A 27093-nucleotide genomic window follows, 5' to 3' on the forward strand; every position below is an offset into this window, starting at 1 on the left:
TCACAGCTTACTTTTATTTTGTATTCAAGGACACAACCAAGAGAGGGTTCTTTGCTCTGTCAAATAGATTCGAAAGCTAGCAAACATCAGAGCAGAATTAAGTGCCAAGTCTATGAAAGAGAAGGAACAATTACTAATAGTTCTTTACAGCTATACAAAGTTAACTGACAGATTTGTAAAGGAAACAATATAAATATATCCAAAGGCTTCATACTTGTCCAATACTTGACATTTCAAATTTTGAAAATGTGAAAATTATTGCCAAGCAAAACTCAGATCACATTAGCAATGGTTTAGAAAAGGGAGCAATTTAATTGTTATATTACAGAGTGCTGTAAGAAGTTTTCAAACGTGTAGAAGAAAGAAAGAACAGTTTTAGTGCATTAAATTGTTACAGTCTTTACATTGCTTCTCTTTTAAAAAATCAACAGTAGTATGAAAAAGCCGCCCACAAAGCCAGCTGTCTGAGTGAGGAGATCAGCTAAACTTCAGCATTTTGGAATTACTAATAAAGCTAGAGTTAAAAAATAAAAAGTCTATAAAAATGAAAGCCACATGCATATTCAAGGCTTCTTCATAATATTTTCATGAGCCAACAAACATTTACGTAAAAACAAGAATTTAATATTTATTATTCATTAAATCAGATTAAACTGACCAAGCCCACTACATCTGGTCATTGAGAAAAGAAACTTTTTTTAAATCCAAAGCTAAATGAACTGAACATTTTCTTCTACGAAGAAAGCACATCTTGAAAAATGGTCCTATAGTCACAAAAGAAAGGGTCCTTCTCAATATCAATGAACAGCACCTGTCTTTACAAAGTTTGTAAGTTAGTAGATACTTGCAGTCTTCTGACACTGCAAGAGTTAACACACTTCCATGATTCATAAGTGAAATGCTAACTTTTTAACTCTGTGATCAGTTCAGAATTTTTTCTCTATTCACTGAAACTGTTACACAAAGTAGAATTTCACTGAAAGGTAATTCTTGAAAATTCTGATCTGACACTGGTACGAACATTTCTGATTTCCATGATTGGTACAGTATTCATTTCAGAGTTGCACCCTATCGTAATTCTTAATGCTGGCGAGCTTCTTTTCCTTCTTCAGTGTTGATTATCTTCAGTTTAATAAAAAGCAAATTCAGCTTTGAATTAAAAAAAAGTAACAGAAGCATTACAAGTAGTTAACAGTGGTGTCTATGAAAGATCCCATAATTAACAGCCAATAATACCATAAAACCTTATTGTTCCAACATGTGTCAACAGGCTGTATTTTCACTTACACTGAGAATGTATAAGCCCATGCATAACTTTTAATTTTCATGCAGGGCCTCATAAATAAGACACAGAAATAAATCAGGTCTTTCTTTTTCCCGTTTCTAACAATCTTTACTCTGGAAAATGTTTGGTCACTCAAAGCTATTAGTTTAATCACATATCAAAGAATACAGACAGTAAGGCCCATCGTACTAGACACACAGTGTTACGCTGGACAAAGTATGAGGACAAGCTCTAGTGGTCATTAAACCCCCTTCGAAAGTCTAAGCTTCAGAATGTCTCCATCATGTCAGAATAAAAATGCACTGTATTAAAACTTGAATCTTTACAATTTGTTTTTAAATTAGTGTTCTATTTACATTGCAGAACTTTCACCAGCTGCAGTAGTTTAACTTTGGCACAACATTAAGTTCCATTTCTTGTGGGTATTGGATCCTATTTTTTTGAGAATATGTATGTCCCCAAAGGTTTTCAGTGTCATTAAATATTGGGCCCATTCACAGTAAATCAGATATCTTGAGTTGAAGAGCTGATTCTCCTCCAATGTTTTAGGCAGCTATAAAAGAAAAACATAAAAAAACTAAAAATTTAAATTTAAAACCATATTTTAATGTGTACCACTTTTAGAAGCAAAAGTGATATAAATTGGTCATGAAAACACATCCTCTGTAGTCACTCATATATCATGTATATGCACTAGATCTTAAATACAGGGTCCGACACAAGTAACACCCCTTTTTTATTACAAAATCTTTTGTTACAAAATCATAAGCATGTTATTCTGTAACAGAACAATGTCATATTCGAGCACACCCTATGACATTTAGATAAAATGTTCAAATTAAAACTATAAATTAAGCCCTGGCTGGTATAGCTCAGTGGATTGAGCGCTGGACTATGGACCAAAGAGGGTCACTATTCGATTCCCCGTCAGGGCACATGCCTGGGTTGTGGGCTGGGTCCCCAATGGGGGACTCGTGAGAGGCAACCATACATTGATGTTTCTCTCCTTTTTCTCCCTCCCTTCCCCTCTCTGAAAATAAATAAATCTTAAAATAAAAACCTATAAATTATTACACCCTACCAACCACACTCAAGTAGGCGTTACTTCTGCCGGACCCTGCACCCACATGTATCTTATATAATACACTAGATTTTGTGTGCAGCTCCTATGGGCATGGTGTACATAAACCAGATCTGCTTATAGACATTTTCACCTACATGTAATAATTTATTTAAAAATTATTAGTGGGAAGTATATATTTCATTGTATTTGTAATAAACTATGAAATCTAAACTCTTGTATTTTTTTCTTATATACAGCAGGTCCTCTAATAACACTGATTTGTTCAATATCATTTCATTGTAACATTGGTGAGATGCTGCAGGAATTTAACTCTTGTTTACATCAGTCTGCCTACGGTACGATTGGTTTCCTTATAGGTCACTTTGCTTAAAGTCACACCATCTATTGACAACATTAAGCGAGGACTTACTGTACAAGGCTGGCTCGTGCAAATGACATATACGTACAGCAATCCCCCTTATCCATGGTTTCACTTTCTGAGGTTTCAGTTACTCGTGGTCCACCACAGTCCAAAAGTATTAAATGGAAAATTCCAGACATAAACAATTCATGAGTTTTAAATTGCATGCTGTTTTGTGCTCAAATGAAATGATGAAATCTCACCCCATCCCCTTCTGTACCCCCAGGGTGTGAATCATCTTTGTCCAGCAAATCCATACTCTTTATGCCACCTGCTCGTCTGTCACTTAGTAGCTCTCTGGGTTATCGGAGATAGAGAGACCACATTGATGTAACTTTCATTACAGTATATTAGTATAATTGTTCTATTTTATTAGTTATTGTTGATCTCTTCCTGTGCCTGATTAACAAATTAAACTTTATCATAAGTGTGCGTGTATAGAAAAAATACTTTGTATAGGACTTGGCACTATCTGCAGTGTTGGGCATCCACAGAGGCTCTGAGAACATGCCTCCTGATGATAAGGGGGGACTACTGTATCTGACCTTTTGCAATAACTGTTTTGGAAAGGCTTTGGTTACTTTTTTTTTTTTTGCAAGTTGAACCATATTCAAATGAAAAAGTAACCATTTAGAGGAAACTTACGGTGAATCCTTTTGTAAGATGAAAAATTATTTTGTTAAGCCAATGATAACTTGCTAATTAATGTCTTATAATTTTAGACTTTGGCGTATTTTAAAAGCATGCCAAGCCTGTATATGTACCACAAGATTACATGTATGACATGTATGACACAATGTTTTTTTAAACTGTGGCTTTGTGTCAATTTTTTTTACCATAATGCCTATTAGAGTATTAATACATAAGAATAATCCACATAAAGTTAAAGTAAGGTCAAAATAAATTATATAAAGTTCACATTATGTTTTAGAGGACAGAAATTCCCTACAAAATCACCGCAGAAGTTACAACAATTCATTGTGGCAAAAATTTGTTGATTTAATCTTGGCTGAGTGTGCATTCTTGTGTTTAGCAATAAAAAAAATGCCTGTTAAAAATATTTCATGCATCTGGGTCAGGAGAAAGCCTGTCCTGAAGATCTCTGACACTAGGAAATGGAGGACCGCACTTCGGCGTAAACCTGTTTAACTGCTGTGGCTTACAATACATTTTGCTATCTAACCTGAGGAGATTTATTCAAAAGTAGGTGCATTTTTAGTTTCATATGTTTCTCTGCCTGGAGAAAAATGCTAATGAGAAGAAAACCTGGAATAGGATTGCTGGCAGTAAGCACAGTGACTGGTACATATTAAGCTGTCTATAAGTTAATCGTTTTTTGTTTTCTTTTTAAGATTTATTTATTTATTTCATTTTTTAGAGAGGGAAGGGAGGGAGGGAGAGAGAGAAACATCAATGTGCGGTTGCTGGGGGTTATGGCCTGCAACCCAGGCATGTACCCCGCTGGGAATTGAACCTGCGACACTGGTTCACAGCCGGCGCTCAATGCACTGAGCTACGCCAGCCAGGGCAAGTTAATCATTTTAACAAAATAAATAAAAGCAGGGAGGAAGACGGGGGAGAATTAAGGAGAGTACACTGTGCAGAACAAGAAAGCATACCAGCAAAGGATGGGACAGGGACGCATAAAGCCAGGGCAGTAAGTAAACATGCTCGTATGGTCACAGGGGTCTGTGCTCTTATCTCCCCTTCCCGATGCAGCAGCGCTGCAGGAGCTCCCAGGAAGATGCCCTTGGACGACTGATAGACGCTTTCATGACAAGCGCATTGCTAGAACACTCAAAAACCGAGAGTCAAGAATAAAACTATGCTATTGAATTCTAAAACTATTAAGAATTGAGGTCCTTAACTCCAAATCAGGTATCTGATTTGTAACTATAGTGAAATTTTAATATAATCCCACCTACAGAATGAAGATTTAAGGAATATGCCAAATCTTTAAATTTAAAGCATATTTACTTGAACTTTCATGACCTCAGAGACATATTTTTAACCAAATACAGTGTTTCTGCTGGTGGCAGGTTTGTTTTATATCTAAGAATGAAAATACAATTTAGGCAATTAAGTTAACTTAATATCAAATCTGTTGTTTACCTTTTGACCTCTAAAACAAAGGATTTTTATTACAGTTTACAAAAACAGATGCCACCGAAGCAAACATGGCATTTATGGATAGCCAAAACAGACCTTTGGCTTTAATAGAAAAAGTATTGAGCAATTTTAATACATAAAGCATTTTTAAACTCTAGTTAAAACTAGGATTTTGGGGGCAATACAATAAAAAAAATACCCATTTTCACCTAGTTTTCTAAAACTGAGCAATCCTCACGCCTGTGGCAAATCTTCAGTATACTTTCCCCCCTCTTTTTAGTTCTCGTTTTTCAATTCTTTCCTTAAATAGGCAAACAATTTGAAGGAGGGTTGCAAAAAATACATTTTAGTTATCTTTAGTATTTGTGAACTCCCTCCTGCCTACCAGCCTTCCTTCTTAAAGAATGGGTAGCTTGTGCTTAAAACAAAGTAGAAAAACTTCATTTAAAAAAATAATGAAAGCAATATTAAACTCTACAAAATAACCAGACTATACATGATAATCACGTGTTTGTTGGCTATACTCTTAGCACCTAGTTCTCGTATTAGGTAAAAGAAAAACTGTTTTAGAAAACAGCTGTCACAGGTGGCGAGTACAGATCACCAGGTGGCTGTTCTAAATGTGTGTGGTTGGTGAATGTACACTCAGATTAAAAACTTACATTTCAGTCATCTGATTTAGAAAGCTTCCGCTTCACATGTTGCGGGGGTTCCCAGGTGTCACTATCATCCGTTTCTTCGTCATCCTCTTCCTGATCATCAATGACTTCGTCTTCCTCCTCATTTTCCTCAAATAATTCCATCCCTAACTCAGATCTTCTCTGTCTTTCAGCAAACCACTCTCTGACCTGCTCGTAGCCCATATGTGACTTGTTAACAAGTTCGTCAAGGTCTTGCTCATTAAGAAATTTGTGCTTCAGGTAATAATCCTTAAGGATTGCAGTTCCAGTTTTAAACTTTATGAGTGATGGCCCCCTGTCCCAATTGTTCATTCTCTTGCCTCCTCGAGGCCGCCCGCGTGGCCTTCCTCTTCCCCTTCCTTTGGGTCTCCCTCTCCCCCTTCTCCGAAGGGACAGGCCATTCATACCACTCGAATTGGAGCTTTGGTAGTAGTAGTACCATTTTAAGTTTCCATTTTTCCAAGCATACCGAGTGTCCCCAAACCAGCTAACTATGTCTGTTCTGGCAAGCCCGCTTTCTTCGGCCAACTTGTCATACTCTTCTGGTGATGGCCACTGTGTTCGGACAAATGCGCTTTTGAGCATGTGCAACTGCTCAGGTGACTTTTTACATATCTTGCCTGTACTCCCGGACTTAGACGCAGCGGATTCGTCTGCGGGAGGCGTTTCTCCCACCTCTTCTTTGGAACTACCTGCATTAGCTTCATCTACTTCCATTTTCTCTTCCTTTATAGCTTTTGATTTCTTCTGCTCTGTAAACCAAGCATCAATTTCCCTCCTGGTCAGTTTGGTTTGCGCTCGTAACCTATTTAATTCTTCATCCGTCAGTACGGAGCTGTTGAGGAAACTTGCCTGAAGGGCCTGAAGCTGCTCTGCTGTCTTCTCCTTAAACTTCTGGGGCGTAAAGTCCGGGAAAGGATTCCAGGACTGTTTCTGCTGCGAAGGAACAGCCGTTGGGGATTCCGTGGTCTCATCACTGGAGTCGATAATAATGGTGGTGGAGGAATCGTTGAGATGTAAGCACTGATTACTCTTTGAATTTCTCTGGTTGTACCTCGTGTCACTGAACCATTTTTTAATCTCCCCTTTCGTCAGGCCTGTGATTTTCATAAGTCTGATAATTTCTGAGTCATGGGGAAACTGATTTTTAAGGTAGCTGACTTTTAATTCTGCGAGTTGCTCCTTAGTCTTTTTTGCTCGAATGCCAAATGAATCGGGGTTTGCCAGTGCGGTTTCGTGTTTGACAAGCTGAGGGGCTGGGGCTGGAGCTGGGGTGGCTGGGGCTGGGGCTGGGGCCGGGGCCGGGGCGGGGGCCGGGGCCGGAGCCGGAGCTGGGGGCTGGGCCTGGGGCTGGGGCCGGGGCCGGGGCCGGGGCCGGAGCTGGGGCTGGGCCTGGAGCTGGGGCCGGGGCCGGGGCTGGCGCTGGGGCCGGGGCCGGGGCTGGCGCTGGGGCCGGGGCTGGCACTGGCTTTGCTTCTGCAGGAGGCTGAGCGGCAGGGGCCTGACTTCTCTGTACGCTGGTTTGATTTGGCACCCCTGCCACAGTCAAGGCTATCGGTGCTGTTACCGGCAAGGTATTCAAGGTGTTTGTTCCAGCTACTTGTGTGAGGACCAGGCCGGGCTGACCAACTATTTGGCATGTCTGTAAAATGGATGGTAAGCCATTACTCCCTGTGGAAATATGTGCTGGAATAACAGTTATGGTCTGAGGTACAGTGTGTACTGTTCCATTGAACTGCTTTCTTCTTGCCTCCTCTACTTCCTCGGGAGTCCAGCTCACACCATGTTTTAGGCGTTGGGCCGAGAACCAGATCTTGATCTGCTCCTCTGTGTATTTTGCTTGAGCGGAAAGAACAGTAATTTCTGACATCGTTGGATAAGGGAATTTGTTGTAGGTGTTCAGCAAAAGGGGGTTGTTATCCAATGCAGCATTGTAGGTAGGAATGCTATTAACAGGGATTAAGACTTTGGGGATCAGACTGGAATTCTGCTGGGCTGACACAGCGGTTATTACCTGCGCTAACCCGGGAAGAACTGCCGCTGGGGTCACTACCGTGCTGGCAGCATTCGGGTGTATTCTGTGGACAATGGAAGTACTGGTATGCGATTCAGGAGCCGAAGAACTTGGAGTCTCCACAGTTTCTTCACGTTCTGGTTTGATCTCCTTCTCTTTCTCTTCGGGAACATCCTCAGCGGAGTTATGATGGACTGTGATCCGTTTGTTCTCCACTTTACTCTTCATCATTTTCATGATAGGAGTTTTACTGATGGATATTCCTGAAGAAGAAACCTCTGTAGATTCAGCTGGCTCTGAGTTCTCCTCTTTAACAAAACTACCATCGAAGGTCAGGTCATTTATGGTTTGTTCAAAGATTGTCTGGTTTTTGCGTTTCACCATAGTCAACTTAAAATTCTCTTCTCCTGGATGGTACTTCAGATTATGCTCGGAAAGTGCGTCATACCTTTTGGTAAGAAAATTGCATTCGACACAAACATAGGAAGAATTGAGCACTACGGTGGGATGTTCTGAATCCACATGAAAAGTAAACATATTTAGGTCTGGAGTTTGGAAAGTACAATATTTACATTCATAGCCACCTTCAACTTTTTTATTTTGCTGATTGTCAGAATACATAGATTCATAAAGTTCTTCGTCACTTGAGATGAAGAAGTCACTCTCCACTCTGGCGTTTTCCAGAGGTATGAGTACAGGAGGTCCCTCATCCAAATCTGATATCAGCTCGGGGTCCGGATCCTGTTCACTGGCAAGGACCATGCAAGGTGTTGTTGATTTTCGCCTGCTTGCCATTCTGTTGTTACGGGGAAAACCTCAGTGGTGATTAAAAAGCACTGAGGCTTAAAATCGTTCAGTATTCTTCATTTGAAAACAATGGCTTTTGGTTCTTCAAGTCTGCTTCTGTGCTCAAGAAGTCTCATTAGCAGCTTTTTCATGGTGCAATCAAGTAAAGAGCTTATTGTTGGCAGATAAAATACTGTTGAACTGCTGAAATTTTTGAAGCACAACTCCAATCACCTACATTAAAATAAATTTAAAAATGTTTTTAAATGAGTGATTAGGATCTTTTAAACAAATTACAGTTATATTTCACTCATATGAAGTTGTTGGATTGCTCAGTTATAAAAATGTCGAATAAGACCAGACCCAGGAAAAAAAGTCCTCTAAGGATCAAAATAGATGTCTCCAAACCAGCTCTCTGAAGGTCATGTACAGTACTCATGGGTCAGCTCATGGGCTTGTTTATTTGGATTTTCAGCTAGCTATATATTGGAAGAGAAGTTGGGGAAAGAGTTTGCTTTGGCAAGACTATTATCAGTGTGGAATGATAATATGTTAACAAGGGAGGAACTTTAAAACTATAAAAAGCAGTCACACGTACTCAGGGACTATGACCATTAAGCGTGTAAGAGATTCAATCCATCAGTTATGCCCTCTTCTTACTGGTCTACCTCATCATCCCCCAAAGCATGCCCAAGTATGGCAAAGAAGCAAAGACAGAATGTGAATGATCAAAGTTTCAGAAACGTTATTCTTAATCATTTCCCACAATGCTACCAGAATTTATAAAACACATCTAATCATATCAGTCTCCTGACTTAAAGTTTATGAAAGAATAAAGTCCGAACTCCTGAAGCTACACAGAGTTCCCTCCACAACCTGGCTCCAACCTCAGTCCCCTGTCACCTCTCTCCTTTCTCCTGTTTCCTTACGCTTTAAGCACAGCAGAAGTGAATGCCGTTCCCTGGACACTCAACGCAGGCTGGCCCTTATGCCAGAGCACACGTTTGTGCACTTGTGGGGGGATCTCTCTGTCTGCCTTACAGTTAGTTCACCTCATTTCAACTTGGCCTGGCCTCCTCCCGCCTATTTTCTAGTCTATTATTGACTGTGTTGTAGTAGAGAAATGTTGCATTTCTGTCCCACAACCTCCTCCTCATTACAGGTGTGTATTTCATTATTTTCTTCTTCTTCTTCTTCTTCTTTTTTTTAAAATAATAGCTTATTGAGATACAACAAAGCTCCTGAAACTCTGGACTGACCCAACGACCTTTTTATCTTTAACCTAATGCTCTCCCAGCTGAACTACCTTGGCCAACTTCTTGTTCATTTCTGTATCCCCTTTGCATATAAGCAGCCAGAAAGTAGGACTTTATTCTCTTGAACCACAATGAATAGGACATGTCCTAGCCAGCGTGGCTCAGTTGGAGCATCGTCCCACAGACTGAAGGGTCGTGGGTTTGATCCCCAGTTGGGGCATATACCCTGGTCGGGGAGCATACGAGATCAATGTTTCTCTCTCTGCCCCCCACCTTTTCCCTCTCTCTAAACACAATGAAAAAAATGTCCTTGGGTGAGATTAAACAAACAAACAAACAAACTAGTCCTGACCAGCATGGCTCAGTAGGTTGAGTACTGTCCCACAAAGCAAAAGGTCAGCAGTTTAATTCCTGGTTAGGGAACATGCCTGGGTTGTGGGCCCGGTCCCAGGTTTGGGCACACGGAGAGGCAACTGATTGATGTTTCATGCATCAGTGTTTCTCTCCCTCTCTTTCTCCCTCCCTTCCCCTCTCTTTAAAAATAAATAAAATCTTAAAAACAAAAAACTCATCATAACACAAGGGCATCACTGTAGAGAACAGTACCTGAAAGTCATACAAATGACCTTAAAGCATCAAGAAAACGTGCATTATATTCATACAAATACATTTTTAAAATATTTCAAATAAAATTTTGATGCTAAATCCTTTAAGGTTGATGTGCTTCTGAAGTCTACATAAAATAAAAATGAATGAAATGAGTAAGGGCTCTTATTCTCTGCCACAAATTAGAACTATTCATATACTGGTATGCTCTTTGTCCTAGCTGAATGAGGAGAAGCTTACTTCAAAGATCATAAAGCAAAACCAGGTCTCAAGGAGGGGACACCTGACTCAGGAAAGGGAGGAGCATTTTTAGGAAACAGTGCTGTCCAGAGGGAGGAGACCCTGCCTTTGGAGGTGCTGAGATCCTCCTCGCTGAGATCACTCCAGTACACACTGTGTACCCTTCATGGGTCCAAGCACCAGATGGGGAGCTGCACTCAAAGCACCTGTTCCCTGAGTTCCCACGTTGTGAAATAAAGACCATCAGTTCAGTAACAACAGCGGTGTCAACAGTCCAGTTCCCTACTCTCAGAGGTATCATTCTTTTTTTTTCCCTCTATCAAATGTCTTTGATTTCTAAGAGAATATAAAGAAATCTGAAACTGGAAACTATCTCTTCATGACATAAACCAAGCTAATTCCACCTCCTCTGTTCAGTTCCATAGGAACACCGCTACTTTGTTTAAGTGTTACCATGGCTGTTGGGTCATTCTTTGGTCATTACAAGCAGGGGATTCCTCAAACAGCTCTAGGTGAGTGGAGAAGTCCAATGAGCAGCACCTGTGTGTTCAAAAGTGAAGGAGGAAATAGTGAAGGGCAGGGGAGTAAGCTGTTTCGTGATTGTTATTCTACGATGATAGGTATTGATATTAACTAGGGTCGACTAGTAGCTAAAAGTCAAAGATATACTTCTAATAAGTGCTTAATAGTCAAAATGTATAAAGAATTCATGCAATATCAAAAAATAATCTCATTAAAAAATGAACAGAGGGCCCAAACAGACACTTCTCCAAACAGGACATATAGATGGCCAATAGACACATGAAAAGATGCTCAACATCATTAATCATCAAAGAAATGCAAATAAAATCCCAATGAAATATCACCTCACACCTGTCAGAATGCCTATCATCAATAAATCAACAAACAACAAGTGCTGGTGAGGATGTAGAAAAAAGGGAACATTTTTGCACTGTTGGTAGGAATGCAGACTGATACAGCCACTATAGAAAATAGTATGGAAGTTCCTCAAAAAATTAAAAATGGAACTGTCTTTAATGATCCAGTGCTTATTTCTTGGTATTGATATATACCTAAAAAACCCAAAACACTAATTCAAACGGAGATATGCACCCCTGTGTTCACTGCAGCATTATTTACAATAGCCAAGATAAGGGAAGCAACCCAAGTGCCCATCAATACACAAGAAGATAAAAACAGTGGTGACAAACATATACAATGGAATATTACTTGGCCATAAAAAAGAATAAAATGTTACCATTTGCAAGAGCATGGATGGACCTACAGGATAATGCTAAGTGACGTAAGTCAGAGAGAGACAAATATATGATTTGATTTATATATGTGGAATCTAAAGAAAACTATAATCAAACAAAGAAAACAAACACTCATAGAGAGAACATACTGATGGCTGCCAGAGGGGAGGGAACTTAGGAAACCAGGTGAAAAAGGTGAAGGGACTGAGTAGTACAAATCGGCAGTTACAAAACAGTCACAGGAATGTCAAGTACAGCATTGGGAATATAGTCAATAACATTGTGATAACTATGTATGGCCCCATGTGGGTACTGCAAGTACTGGGGGGATCACTTCGTGAAGTATATGACTGTCTACCCACTATGCTGTACAGCTAAAACTAATACAAAATAATATTGATTGTAAACAATCATTGAAAAGTGGAATTTTTAAAAAATGTCAAATAAAGCTTTTTCCTAAAACTACCTTTCTTGAAAGTGGTGGTTTTCAAACATTTTGTTTTAAGCAGGGGAGCCCTTTCTTCTGACCAAATTCTATGCGAAGCCCCAGCCCGAAACAGAAGAGAGAAGAGCTGTCTGGCTGGAAAAGCACAGAGGCTGAACGACCCCCTGACCCCATCCCATGGATCCCATAATCCCTGCTTCCACCTTTGATGGGTTCCAAGATGTGTTTGAAAGCCTTTGCCTTACAAACATAAACACCTTCCAGACAATATATCAATTCCATCAAAACTCCTCCCCAGCTTGCCATGGCTGAGCCATGGAATTAGAAAATTAATCTGAAGTGAATTTCATGTGTCCCTTCGGGTGCCCCTGCAGAAGGCAGGCCTGGGAAGGCACCCAGGCGTGGAGCAAAGTCGCCAGTTCCTGTAAGAGACACAGAAGGGAAACCTGAGGAGCTAAGGTCTCTTGATTATTCTGGCTCTCTCAGTCTTGGGCTAAACTTATTTCTCATCTAGTATAAATATAGGAATATGCTACCAAATAGTAACCTTTATTTTTCTTTCTTATAGTTTGCCACTCAGAATGGTCAGTTCATAAGAATTTAAGCTGACATAAACAAATTTGAAAAGCTTAAATATTTTTTGCTAAAGTCATGAAAATTACAAAACATTCATACGTTATATTACAATCTAATGATGTATACCCACAATTGTGCCCTTTTTTTTTAAGCATTGGTCTTGGCAATATAATTAAATTTAGATAAGCTACTTAAAAGAAAGGCTTTTTTAAAACAAAGTCTTCAATAACATGAAGCCTAAAAACCTGATTACCTTCGGTATTACAGATTGCCTCAACCTCAGGTTAATTCTACACCCAACTATATACTCTTTCCTCTTTACTCCTAGAACGGTTTACTCACATTTTGCTAACAAAACCAGAATCGGTTTATTATTTAACATACTTCTAAAGGAAGACTGAACATTCCCCAAAGAGCCTCAGTATTTGATCTAATGGCTCAAATCTTCTGTCATACCTATATAGTATATAGCCTAAAAATAAACCAAAGCACAAACAAAAGCACCCTTGGCATCCTTATAGAGCCATCATCATCTGGGGGGAAGCGAGGGCCTCAATGCAGTCACCCCATTTTCATGGAAGAAGGAGCCCAGGCCCGGAGGGGTAAATTCAGAGGCACTGTGGTGTGACGTGAAACCACAGGTTTGGGAGACTCCTCTGTTACTTGGTAGTTAGATGACTGTTAAAGTTTTTCAGTATCAACTTCAGTTTTCCCACCTATGAAACCAAGACTCTCCAATTGAACACATTCATTCAACAACTGCTTGTTGAATGGCAACCATGTGCCAGGCACTTACAGGCACTAGAGATACAGCGGTGACCAAGACAGATGGTCTCTGGCCGTCCAGGTACTAGCAGGTGAACACGGAAGGGGGTCGGCCAGCAGTTACTTAGAATAACTACGATCAGTGCAATGAGAGAGGAAGTGTTGGGAACTGCCGTGTATGAGCACACTGCAAGAGGCTTCTAGAAATGAAAAAGAGAGGGCTGCCTTGGAGAAAATGAGAATCTACCATATGAGGTGGTATCTACCTGAGAGCCTGATCCAAATGAAATGCTTCACACACTCTGATGCACAGTAGATAACTAATTAATGCTATTTTCCAGTCCCTGAAAAATTCTCGTGGGAGATGAAAAAATACTATTTATTTAGTGGTGTTCTCTTTCCCTTCATCTCTCTGTTAAAAAACTTAATCAGCTAACAAGCCACACAAATTGAATGAAAAAGTAGAAGGGGTAAAAATATAGCATAAAAATTTCTATGTTGTAGTTCCAGCTCATCTTCTTTGTCATTAAAGTGCTGTGGGGCTGGCAACTGTCACACAGAAGTCACTACCAGCTGACAGACACTTTATCCTCTACTTGAAGGTCAACTGGAAACAACTCAAAATCAATTTGGGGAAACTTGCACTATTTACCTGCAAAAAGGGGTTAGAGTTCAGTTGCACAACTGAGTAGTGAAGTGGCTTGGCAATTAAAACACAATTAAAGTGAAGTCTGCCAATAAAGGGAAACTCATGCTCTACATGCATCCAGCACTATAAATAAAGTTACATTTGAAAACTATTTTCAGTTAACCTTTCAGTAGAGAAATGTTAAAAAATAACTGATCAAATCAATTAATTGTTATACTGACATTAAAAATGGTCATCAAAAGAGTAATTAAGCCAAAATTCATGAAATCATACATTTTAAACATGAGCAATTGTGCCAATCATTCTCAGTAAAGCTGGGGAAATGTTGAAAAAAAAAAACAAACCAAAAATGAAAACAAAAGAGTAATGAAGGAATATGAGACAAGACCCATTTGCTGTTAAATTTTTAAAAATAAAAATTTGCATATTATAAAATAACTAAGGGAAAATATGTATGCATATGGACAAAAACAAGATGAGAATATAAAAAATACATTTTTTCACATGAGATGGGTGAAATGTTAGTGTTGTAGTATTTACAAATTGTCTTTTTTTTTTAAAGATTTTATTTCTGTATTTTCATAGAGGGTAAGGTAAGGGTGGGAGAAAGACAGGGAGAGAGACATCAATCAGTTGCCTCTTGCATGCCCCCAACCCAGGCATGTGCCCTGACTGGGAACTGAACTGGTGACCCTTTGGTTTGCAGGCTGGCACTCAATCCACTGAGCCACACCAGTCAGGGTTACAAGTTTTCTTTAATATTGCTCTTTGCTTTATTATAAAATACAACAAACAATAGTTTCAAGGCCTTACAGTTGCAAACACACTAAAATATTTCTGTGGTCCTTTCTGTATAGCACTCAGGTGTATTCCAGGTATTTTTTGGAGCTCCTGCCACAGGCCTGAGAAGGCAGACTGTCTATAAGAACCTCAAGAGCACCCATGATCTCCAGGTTTGGATTTAGGCCAAGACAATTTCCATGGTTTTACCTGCATCCTGGCTATTCTCCTGAGGATAGGTTGTCCCTTAATCAGTTAATAATTCTTAACTCGTCAAAATTATTACAACAGAGTTTCTCTCCAGAAAAGCATTTAGTGAAAGCAAAGTTTATTTCATCATATTATAAAAATTTTGGACAGTTCTAATAGCAGTTCTTACATGGTCAAAAGGAATGTCTGTTTAGCTTTCCCCAGGGCCCAACACAGTGCCTATCAAGGCCCCAATAATATTTGCTGAAAGAAACCCTTTAAAATATATCTGCATTGAATATTATAACAAATGTTACTTCACTAAGCACTCATTTACAGAGGAGCTATAAAGAACAACTGTGCTTGCTTTATGGTTCATTACTTTCAATGGTAAAATCCTTACTAATAAAATTACCTTAGCTATTAGAATATTAAACATTCTACTTATAAAAATTGAGCAATAAATATTCAACAAATATTTACAAACATCTATAATTCTGTTGTGACAAATCAGTTTTATGCACGAATACTGTATATCTCAATTTGTGGACTAGGTGGACTCAATTTGTGAACGAAACAAGGAAGATAAATTCACTCAAAGAACTAGTCTCTACAAGAAAGCAAATGGAAATTTGAACTTGGATCATTATTTTTCTTCCAAAAGAAAACTACAGTTTAATGATGTAACATTTTTAATGAAATTAAAATATACATTCTCAATGGAATGCACAATAAAAAGTGAGGGATTGTTTCAAATTCTATGTTTAATACCTTTTATAAAAAGGTTCAAATTTTTTTATAGTTAAGCAGAGCCATAACTACACCGAATTTCCAAACCTCTATTTTTTTTGGCTGTCTTATACTTCAAATTAAATGATTAACAGATAGTTTATTGGCCTAGTTAGCCACAAAAGAATGTTATTTTGGTAAGGTTTTATGTGAATAAAAACAAACTTTGTTTTTTATACCAATTCTGGGTCAAATAAGAACATTTAGAAGATAACTATAATTTTTAAAGATCATGTTAGTTTTGACCTACTACCAACTAAATAAAACTGTTCTTTGGGTAGCTAAAATACCCAAGCTGAGAATCATTTGGAATATGTATTAATACATACACTGAAAATTCTTTGGACCCTGTGTTTTATTTAGTTTCACTTCTTCCTCTCTTGAGTCACAGCTCTGTTTAGCCAGCTGAAAATACTTATTTTTACATGTTTGTATTAAAACTAAAAGTTAGAAACCCACCAAAGTCACAGAATGCCTTAAGTAATAGTAGGAACAAAGAAGAATGGTATCAAATTAACACAAACAAAAAATATTTTGGTCTTTACACTCTTGAGGCACTTTTCAAAGCTAAGATGTAAAAATATTTAGAAACAGCAGTTAAGTTCTTTTAAAAAATTAAATGAGAAATTTCACAACCCAAATTTGTACCCACAACAAATGTTTTTAAAAATTGCTGTATCTAGAATTATTAACTAAAAGAGAAACCTCAAGAAAATTTCCAAACTGGCCTTAAGGCAATCAAAATTCAAGTATTAAGGTGAATATGGAAAAAAATGAATGTAATAAAAATGAAAGCATCTAAGAAATTGTGGCCAAAGATAATCTAATTTCAGAAGATCTCTTTGTTAATGTTAATTAAGGCTTAAAGGTTTAGAAACTCTATCCTCTTTCCTGTTTTTTTCCACCTGAGAAAGCTGACCTTAATACTGCTAAAGATTAAAAGAGGAATCCAAGCTGGACAGACTTCTCCTCGCGAGGTCTGCCCGCAGGTTTGAGGAGTGAAGTGTGTTTTGAAGGTTCCCAGGACACTAATATCCTGGTTTTCCACCTTCTGCTGCCATGTCGGTGGGTATGTAACATACTGAGGGTGGGATACACAAACTAGCGCTATAATGACATCTCCTATTTTTGTTATTTAAGTTTATGACCCTAAAGTAATTTTCTGCTGAAAGTAGTTTCCCTCTACTTTTCTCCAGGAGTTAAGTCTTGCACAGACAGTCTAACACAAGAATGCTATTCTTGATTCCAAGTGAGATTATCATTGAGAGGCCGAAAAACCATTCATCTGTCTGTCATCTTGCCCCTTTTACTCAAGATACAATCATTCAGTTTTTAAAAATACTTGAAATATAATAGTAATTAGGTTGGTAATGTCAATTTGTAAGGACTCATCAATTTTTTAAAAATAAAACTGAACCACCATATTAATAGTTACATAATCTTTCTTAGTGTTTTCTGGAATACTCTAACAACTGAACTAAAGTATAAATATTTCAAACGGTATAGTATATAATCTAATTATTCTTAGGAAAGCCAATATATTATCAGATAAATAAACTAGAAATGTAATTATGTAAAAATATATTTGAATATTTAAAAAATAGTATGTTTAATCTAAATTAAAGTCTTTGATTAATATCCTAATTTTATAATGAACTATTTTTAATAGACTATATATTGAAAATATATTTGCAGGAAAATTGTCCTTGAAACATTTTTCTGGATCTGGGCAAAAGAACGTTAAAACACCTGGACCCCGCCCCACCCCCCCAGCATCTCTGCCCTCAGGGCCCTCCCTCATCTGTCCTGTTTAGCGCTGTTACCACAGCACCCGACACACTGCCTGCAGCACAAAGATCTCGGCAGGTATCAACGGGAAAACCAAGGATAAATATAGCACACAGATTTATTATGAAGTGTGGTGCTGTTTCCTTTGAAACTGAAGCATCTAATACTCCTATATTTTTTAAATTAGATTACCTTGGGCACAAATTTCTTAGATGCTTTCATTTTTATTACATTCATTACTGTCTATATTCACCCTAACACTTGAATTTGATTGTCTTGGGAAAGAGGGGGAGGGAAACATCAATCAGTTGCCTGTTGGAAGCCCCTAACCGGGGACCTGGCCCGCAACTCAGGCATGCGCCCTGACTGGGGATCCATCTGGCGACCTTTCGGTTTGCGGGACAACATCCGACCCACGGAGGAACACCAGTCATGGCAAAAGTACATTTCTTTAAAAAGCGTGAGGAAAATATCTGCTGCTTTTTAAAGAAAAGCTTTTAAAACTTTAGCCAAATGTAGTATCGCAGGATCCAAGCTGAGCACATCCAGCACCTGGGTTTTACCTTGCCGAAACAATGGAACACGTACCTGCCACGGCTTCCTCGGCATTCTGTTCTTTGCCACGGAAGGGCGTCCCTTCAAATTAGGAGATGTTTTTAGCTCAGGCCATCATTACCAACAGGTCCGAAGTACCTATCTGCCATCTCCTACAAAAAAAAAGTAGTATCACTGTATTTAGTAATATCACTACATATGATTCAGTCTTAGCTAAGAAACTTTAAAGTTTATGCCTTGGCTTTTAAAAAAATAAATGTAACTTTGAAAAAAGTTTAATTTCCTCATAGAAACTTTAAAAGAATCATCTAGTTGTGAAACCCAACATTAGTAAGAAACACAAAAATTGAAAACTACACTTTAAAAAATTCTGTATTATATAAAACAACCAAGTCATTATCATACTATTTTCAGTAAAAAAATTTCAAAATGTGAATATATTCAGATTATCATAGGAAAGCTAAGATTAAGAAATAGGGAATTGTAAACAATTACTACACAAAACTTACAAAAGACTTCAAAACTTAGTTAAACTAAGAGCTGGAAAGAGGTATATGTTTCTATGTTTACATATAAACTTACTGATATCTGTATCCAAATTTACTATGCATTAATTGGAATGGAGTAGATTATCAATGCTGGCAATAAGCCAGTAATACTTAAATAAACTAGCAGTGCTCTACCCCTAAACACATGGTATCTAATAGAATGACTGGTGTTTAACTATTTCGTTTTTTGCAAGAAAGCTATGACCAAATGGCTTTTCAATCAATTCATAGTGAAACATTTAATAGTATAAATAAACTGAAAACCCTTCTCTGCAAACTCAGATTTGTATCCAAAAATGTTGTGGTTTATTACTCAGAGTTAAACCTATCAGGAAAATTTAATAGAAAGTATAATTGTTTCTGTTATTACATAACAAAAATGCTGCTTTTGAAGTGTTGAATCATTTTTGTTTTTCCTTAAGCACTGAAACTCTGTAACCATAGTGAATGGATATTCAGGAAGATGATTTCCCCTTAATACCTCCCCTTTGATTCTTGCTATTACTATATACAAGTTTACAAGGGCTCTCTTAAGACAAGAAATCATGTAAATCCACCAATCCTTTAGTAAAATATTTGTAGGTTAAGTTAAAGCTTAAGCTGAATAAATACACTATTTTCATGAAAAGCAAAAGTGTTTTCCTGGTAAGCACAGTGGAGCATCTTGCTATCTCTGCAGCTTGGGATTCTACAGTTTCATTTCCTGGTATCTCCTCCTTCTGCCTCTGCTTAGCCATCCACCCACAAGGATGTGGACTAGAAGATGGGAAACAGCTGCCAAAGAGGGGAGGTTATTTTCCAAAATGAATTATTAATGTTATAGGAAATTGGTAACCTACTTGAACCCACTTTTATTTATTTTTAAAACAAGATTTCATTTATTTATTTTTAGAGAGAGGAGAAGGGAGGGAGAAAGAGAGGGAGAGAAACATCAATGTGTGGTTGCCTCTTGCATACCCCCTACTGGGGACCTGGCCCACAGCCCAGGCATGTGCTCTGACTGGGGATTGAACCAGCAACCCTTTGGTTCCCAGACCCATGCTTAATCCACTGAGCCACACCAGCCAGGGCAGAACCCACTTTTAAATCACACAGTAAATCTCAGATGCTTCACCAAATGGGAGTCTCCTGACAAGAGCTGCCAAGATATGTGAAGGCGCGAGACAACTAGAGGAGCAACACACGAGCTCCCCAGTACTTCTGGGTGAAAAGCATACTTGCCTGATGTCACTTCAGTTCCTGACACTGGGTGATTTTAGAACACTTCTCTCTAATTCACAGTACCTTTTTTAAATTTAGGATTAGAGTGAACTTCAAAAATTAAAGAAGTGATCTTAAACATACACATTCTACAATAAAACAGATGAGTTGTTTTGGCAACAGAAGATGGATTGTATGTAAATGAAGATGAAGAGCTGGAGCTCTGGAACTAGACTGCATGGGTTCAAATTCCGCCTCTGTCATTTACTAGCTGTGTGGCCCCTGACAAGTGACTTAGCCTGTCTGTACCACAGCCCGCTCATCTGTAAAGTGGGGCTACCAAGAGTACCTACTTAATGGGGCTGCTGTGAGGACTCAAAGAAATAATACATGTAAAGTGTTTGGAATATTTCCTGGCATTAATAAGCCCACAGTTAGATTTTTCTGAATTTTTCTTAAGGTATTAACTTTAACTTATAGAATAAAGGAAATCTTTGTTTAAAATTTGTTAAATGTTTAAAGTATAACACGTTAAAAGTCTGGGAAATAATCAATTTTATTTTCCATTTCATACATTTGATCATATTCAGCAATGCTAGAATAAGATGGCTTTAACAGGCAGACACTGATCAAGCTTGCAGCACCCCCACCCCAACATACACATATTTTCTCTGACCTTAGCTTCAAGAGGAGTCATCTGTCTATGATACATTTTCAGGGGTGCTTCACAGAACTAACGAACCTCCGATATGAAAAATCTTGCCGTAATGAAGACAAATTGTCCTTTCACCATCCCCCACTCCCAAGTATAGGCCATACGCAGAAAGTTTCAACAAACTTCTCTTTGACAATATTGGAAAGTAAAGAAAACAAGCTTATGTAGAAGAAAAACATGAGTAAAAAGCTTTGTTAGAAACATCAGAATCTTTCTACCTCTTTTCATTCCTCCCAACAACCAGAAAAGAGAAAGACTTTTAGGGAGGGGAAAAACGAGTCAGAAATTCTCTGGGAAATATGAAATCACTAAAATTTAGTGACAAAGTGGTTATTTAAAATTATAAATATGTATGTGATGTGTCTACCACATCAGTGTTTCAATTTTCTTAGATAAGCTTTGATATTTTAAAAAATCTAAATTTAAAAAATGAAAACAAAAATTCTGCATAAAATAGGAATACCCAATTTTGACTCCCTTGAATAAATGTCATTCTTCAACTGCTCACATACATTTCTCTTCCAAAGAAGATCATCATATTGTTTGGGTCAAAGGTATACAGTACCATTTTTATACTGCTTAAATACATTATGGAATAGTGGTGATATAAACCAGAAAGATTAAGTATTCTTTAAGACCAAAACCTGGCAACTACCTAACAACATTACATAAGTATTGACTTTAAAAATTAACTGTAGAAAATATAAGCTCAAACATATGTCCTGATTAATAATCAGCAGCTTCAGCCAGGCAAGTATGGTTAACTCCTGACTACACTGTTAATATTCCAATAACAAGAGTCTTCTGAGTCCAAATCCACAATGCTATAATGTAAATAAAAGGTTATTTCCTTAGCTACAAATGTTATTTTAATAATTTAAGAGTACTTCCATTTAAGAATAAAGCTACAATTTAAAGCAAACTAGCCCCAAATATCACATTATTGTGCCCAAGTAACATTACATGAAAGAAAATGTGTAAAACATCACAACACCTTTCAGTATTAATGTGAAATATAATACAAAAGGGAGAAAGTCTCCAAAGTGAACCCACCTCACCAATGCTATTGAGTTCATTAATTAAAATTTTGGAAGACTTCATTCACATTTATTTTTAAAAACTTGTAATACCAGTATCATGAAAGATGAACTAACTGGTACGTCATTTATGGATGATCCTCCAAATTCTGTGAAATAATCAGCTTGCTATAAGGAAAGGCATCTACGAATCAGTGCTCACGATGCAGACGCATTTATGTTTTCCACCTTAGCATAATTTCAAACCATCTGGCATGAACACCACTCTCGTTCACTAGCTTCATCTGTTCAGAATCGAATAAAAAACTAGATAGAGCTACATGCACTTCGGGGAAACCAAAGAACAACACACATGTGTAAAAATCTTCCAAATGTGTAACTCTAAACTAGTTTACACTTTTAATGTGTTTTAAAAAACATTTCCATTAATATGTTAATGTTCTTTTAAAAATAGTAGAGTTTCAAGAAATCTGGCATGGATCATAGCTGTCATCATTTACCCAGGTCTTTCTTTAATTCTCATTTTTATCTGATCGCTAAATAAAGCATTTGGAGAGGTTCTTTTACAAAAAGATTCAATGATACAGGAAATGCTATCATTTCCATATTGAAAAGATCCAAGGCTTTACATTTTATTTTGCATAAAATTAGTCTGCTTGTTACAGAACAAGGGCGGGGGCCTAGGCAACATACTATTACCCGAAAGAAAACCCCAGGTCCATTATGTCCGCCGCCCATAGGAAAGACATCTCTCAATGCCAGAGATCCGTGAAAAGGAAAGGAAATGTTTATTTAATGCTATACAAACTTCAAGTAGAGACCTAATGTCTTCATCAAAATCCTGAAGTCCCTTAGAACACCCACAAACACACACAGTCCTTCCTTTCCCCTTTGCCTAGTCTGGGGTACCGTATCTCAGGAAAGGAAATAGAAGTCCTTGGCTCAGGCAGGCCCCAGTTCTTCCCAGTAATCCATTTTGGGGAGACCTCCCTGGGTTCCCGGCACCCTCAGCTGTGTCGCAGGGGTCTCTGTTAAAGCCGGATGGTAGTTCCCCCTTCTAAAGCTGCGGGGGTCCCCGCTCTGGCAAAGGCACGTGGTCCTCTCTCCACCGCTCCAGCCACATGGTCCTCTCTCCCCCAGGACCACAGAAGACCCCACTCAGCCAAAACCACGTGGTTCTCCCTCAATGGCTGCCATGTCTGGGTTTAAATACCCGCGCCAATCTTCCTCTGCAGCCCCATTTCTGACTCCTCCCACAGTCGGCCACGCTTGCCCTCAATCTCCCGTCCTTTCCAGCTTTTCTGGCTGCCAACGTGGGTCTGGGCAGGTGTGGCCCCATGTCATGGAGCCAATCTTCGCCAAGCTCCCACGCAGGCGCTGTAACTCGGGGGACCAGCCCCCCCAGTCACAACTTGGGTGGGGGGGGGGTCCCTTTCCATCCCCCTGGCCCAGAGCATGGCCCATAGCTATTTAGCATATCTAAGCGACGAGCCAAAGGCTATAGGTATGTTAAATGACCATGTCACGGATTAGCTGCAAAGCTGTTGCTGTACAAAACAGCCCCGCATGTTCTTGCTCCGTGTGCCCCTTCCCCCAACTCTCACCTATGGGGGAAGGGGTGAAGACATCTTAAAATCTGGACACTTTGAGTTCTGGACCCCATTTCAAGTGCCCATTTGGGGCCCCCCCTCTTGGCTGTACCCTGGTAACATGCTTAGCCCTAAAATGCTCAGAGAGAAAAACTGAGAGGAAAAAAATATTCATGAAAGCCCTTTTTCTTTTACATCCTGTTACTACATTTACTGTCTTTGGCATCACTCACATTTCTTTTGCTTAAAATCAAGAGTCTGAACTGCTACTTGAGAAATAAAATCTATGGATATACTAGGGTCAACATCCCTGTTAGAACCAACTCCCGTTCCTCCTCACTGTTGGCATACAAACAAATGACTTTTTCAAGGTAATTCTTCAGAAGCAAAGATAATCCATGTAGCACCATACAGCACAAGTTAAAGCTTTCAGACAAAGACTGAGAAACAATGATCAATACCAACAAATGTAAAGGTGAATTCATGCAGGCACCTATACTTCAAACCGACAGTCACTGCTCCTGGGGGAAAGCTGCCGCTTCCCCCCTGCCAGGGAACCATTCTATTTCCCAGTCCTGTGATTTTTCCTTTCCTGCCATCCTCTTCCCCTCCAAGAGAATTGCTGCTTCTTTCCAAACTACATGAAATTCCCAACCTAATCACATTATGATATCTGTACCAGTTAGCCTTTCCTTTACATTCCCTCCCTCCTCCAGTCAGCAAAGACTAGCCTCTTCTCAGGATATTCATTGTTTTTTTTTTCTGTTGTGTTTTCTTTTTTGCTTTTGTGGGGTGTTGTTGTTGTTGTTTTCTTTTTGTCTCGTGGTTTTCTTTAGAGCTGGTGTGAGATATCAGAACAGCGCTGCGGAATTCCCGCTCTGCCCGTCTCTTCCATGGATTCCTCCTCTCTCCATCCCCTTTCGATTCCTAATTCCCCCAACCGAGTGTCTCACTGAAGCCTTGCCAGAGCCCGACCCTTCACTAACCTAAGGGTACCAAAGGGCATTGTTCCTCTTTCGGGGTTTTGCTATTTCCTCACTGTTACCCACAGAGGAGAGGTGGGAAAGTCATCTTGAAACAAAGAATTTCAAGCCTCTTTACTAAGAACTTTGGTGGATATACACAGGGACGGGGCATCCCCCAGGGCTCTTTTCTGCCATCAGACCCGCTTCCTCTCCCATCTCCTTCCCAGCCCTTCATTGCGTGCAAGGATTAGGAGATTGTTCCCTTCGGGCCCCAGATTTGGAGTAGTCCCCGGTCAGCCTCCTGTCTCCCTCCTAAAAGGGACAGAGTAAAGGGACAGACGACATTTCCATTCTCTGTAATTAACTTCACCCTAAGTTCCAGGGCTTCCTCAAAACGTAATACAGTTCTTAGGGGCACAACTCTGAGTCTTGCCCCCAAGTGGGGTCACGGCCTGGCCCCGAAATGGGTGACCAGCCGTTCCTAAAGTGGAGTACAGCTTTCCCCGAATTGTTTCTCGGGGCTCCAACCCCAATGCCAGTGCGCTCAGCTCCAGCGAGAGACCCTCTGCTTACTTTCAGGGTGGCTAAATCCCCACGAGGCCACACGCCCCTGCAAGGCAGGGCTCCAGACCTCCCCCAGCACCCACCACATTGCTGGGGTCCTCCATCCCTGCGGCGTACTTCCCCCGGAAGACCCACCCAGTCTTTACTCCCCTCAATAACCCCAAGTTGCTCAATCCTCCCGTAGGCAGGAGGGCTGAGATTTTTCCCTTACAGAGCCCACCCCACTCCCCAGCTATTTCCCTGGCCATAGAAACCCCAAAAGCGCCAAGGAGGCTCAGGGTCTGTCCCTCCGCGGCGCTGCGAGGCCCAGGCAGGCCCAGTCCCTCCCCCTCGAACGCCCAGCGCGAGGTCCGCCCCAAGACCCGCCGCCGCGAGCGCGCTCAGCCCCCCCAGGGTCTCTGTCCTGGGGCACCCCTCCTCCGTCCCGTCCGCGCGCCGGCCACGAGCTCTGCGCTGCCTGTTCCTACCCGCAGCCCCCGGGAGCCCCGGCCCGCTCGTCCCGGAACCGGCTCCGGCCGCTACCTGCAAGGGCCGCCGCGCCTCTCAGCGCCCCGCCGCCGCCATCTTGCATTTCAAAGCTGCTGCACTTTTCAGGGAGTCAACTCTGACCTGTGAACCCTACACCCGGAACCGCTCGGCGGGCTGTCACACGGCCTCGGAGCTCGGCAGGCCCCGCGGAGGGTCCGGGGAGTGGGGTGGGGTGAGGCAAGGCGCGCGGGTGCTGGGGGTGGGAGGAGGAGAAGAGCCGGCCGAGGCAGGGCCCGTCCGCGCGCGCGCCTTCAGCGCGCCCCCACCCCGCTCTGCGCCCGGCTCTCAGCTCCAGGACCCGGCTGCTCCCCTGGGCTTAGACCCCGGCCTTTGCGCCCCGATTGGCGTAGAGCTGGAGGTAGGGAGCCGCCCCGCCCCTCTGTCAACAGAAGCCCCGCCCATGTCTGCGGAAGCCCTGCCCCCGTCAACAGAAGCCACTCCTTCTCCCGATCTCAAAGTGGTCCCGCCCCTTGCCGGCGATAGCTCCGCCCTCTGTCAACCAAAGCCAGGCCTTCACACAGGTCTGTCCGGAAGGCAGCCGCCTTCTGCCAGAGTGGCCATGCTCCCTGAGTGCTTTGCCCTTCTGTTGTCACCGCCGGGTCGTGAGAAATGCCCTTTCTCATCATATGCCCCTTTCCAGGGGGTAGTTCTGTCCAAACCCCGCCCCTTTAAGTGGAAGCCCCGCCCTTTATCAATAGAAGCCCCACCTTCCCGAGGCCCGCACCTATCTAGCCCGCGGCCCCAGCACCTGTCAACCAACGCCCCTCCTCTTCTCGCCTCCACCTCTGGCCGCAACTCTACCCGCAGACACCAAAAGTTCAGTTCAACCTCATTTCGGACAGCCGCGCAAGACTGAGGCAACCTTTCCTCCCCGAAAGCCTTCCTTTCCCCGCTCACGAGTTACTCCTGGAGGGCTTTCTTTGAAAGCTGTGGTCCTCAAATCCGGACAGCTTCATTGTAAACCAGCCCCGCAGAGAGAGCCAGCTAACGACCCAGGTTTTGGGGAAAACCGGACAGCGTCACCGCCCCTCCCCACTCATTTCCCGTCCACCCCCACATCAGTTTTTAAGTGAAAAGTACAACGCAAAGAGAAACCGCTCACCCTCCATCACCCTCCAAGCTATTCTGCACGGGCCTGGACGTGCCTTGACGTTCATCCCCCACCCGCACCCCAGTCACGGACCCTCAGGGCTTTGACAGCGGTGCTCCGCTGAGCCGCATCAATCCTAAAATATACAGTAACTTAAAATGAAACCCCGATTGTTGAAATCAATGCATGCCAGCTTCTTTTTATTTGTATGTTTCATCTTAGAATCCTAAAATTTGTGAAAGCAAAAGCAAGCAAAGCTTAATGATCTTATTAACAGAGGTACTCAGTTCTGCCATACTCAACACACTGTATTTACAGCAAAAATTTAACATTGCTTTACTCTCCTGAAATGAAATTCAGATAATGTAAACTATCTACACAAATAATTTCAAGACCTCAATGTTCTAGTACGATAAAGGTGAAAAAAAAAAAGAGAAAGTCATTGAGTCTAAATTGCTACAGGAAATACACAAAATAACAAAACAGTATTTTTCACTATTTACATAAATACACTAATATGAGAACTAGAGGCCCAAAACTGCACCCGAAGAATTTCAGTATGCCTCCTAGGGGGCAGTACTGTGCCCACCGAGAACCTCCCTTTA

General features: G+C 40.6%; 1 protein-coding gene across 1 annotated transcript; it reads right to left on the reverse strand.

Annotated features, from left to right (window-relative positions):
* On the reverse strand, nt 1-25756 carry ZHX1 (zinc fingers and homeoboxes 1). Its single transcript, XM_045860956.1, has 5 exons — nt 25393-25756; nt 18286-18404; nt 7027-8592; nt 5541-6839; nt 1-1838 (listed from the first exon to the last, which is right to left on the reverse strand). The coding sequence occupies exons 3-4, from the start codon at nt 8365-8367 to the stop codon at nt 5544-5546; spliced, it is 2637 nt and encodes an 878-aa protein (XP_045716912.1). The 5' UTR covers nt 8368-8592; nt 18286-18404; nt 25393-25756; the 3' UTR covers nt 1-1838; nt 5541-5543.
* Nucleotides 25757-27093: the final 1337 nt, after the last annotated feature.

This window comes from Phyllostomus hastatus, unplaced genomic scaffold (genome assembly GCF_019186645.2).
Source record: "Phyllostomus hastatus isolate PE091 unplaced genomic scaffold, TTU_PhHast_1.1 phas_scaffold_21, whole genome shotgun sequence".
Classification (NCBI taxonomy): Eukaryota; Metazoa; Chordata; class Mammalia; order Chiroptera; family Phyllostomidae; genus Phyllostomus; species Phyllostomus hastatus.

Excerpts from the sequence above, each read along its gene's own strand:
- ZHX1 (XM_045860956.1), bottom strand. The coding sequence starts at position 8,367 with ATGGCAAGCAGGCGAAAATCAACAACACCTTGCATGGTCCTTGCCAGT. Across the intron at positions 6,840-7,026 it reads AGCCTCCTGCAGAAGCAAAG|CCAGCCACCCCAGCTCCAGC; the intron begins CCAGTGCCAGCC and ends CCAGCCCCAGCC.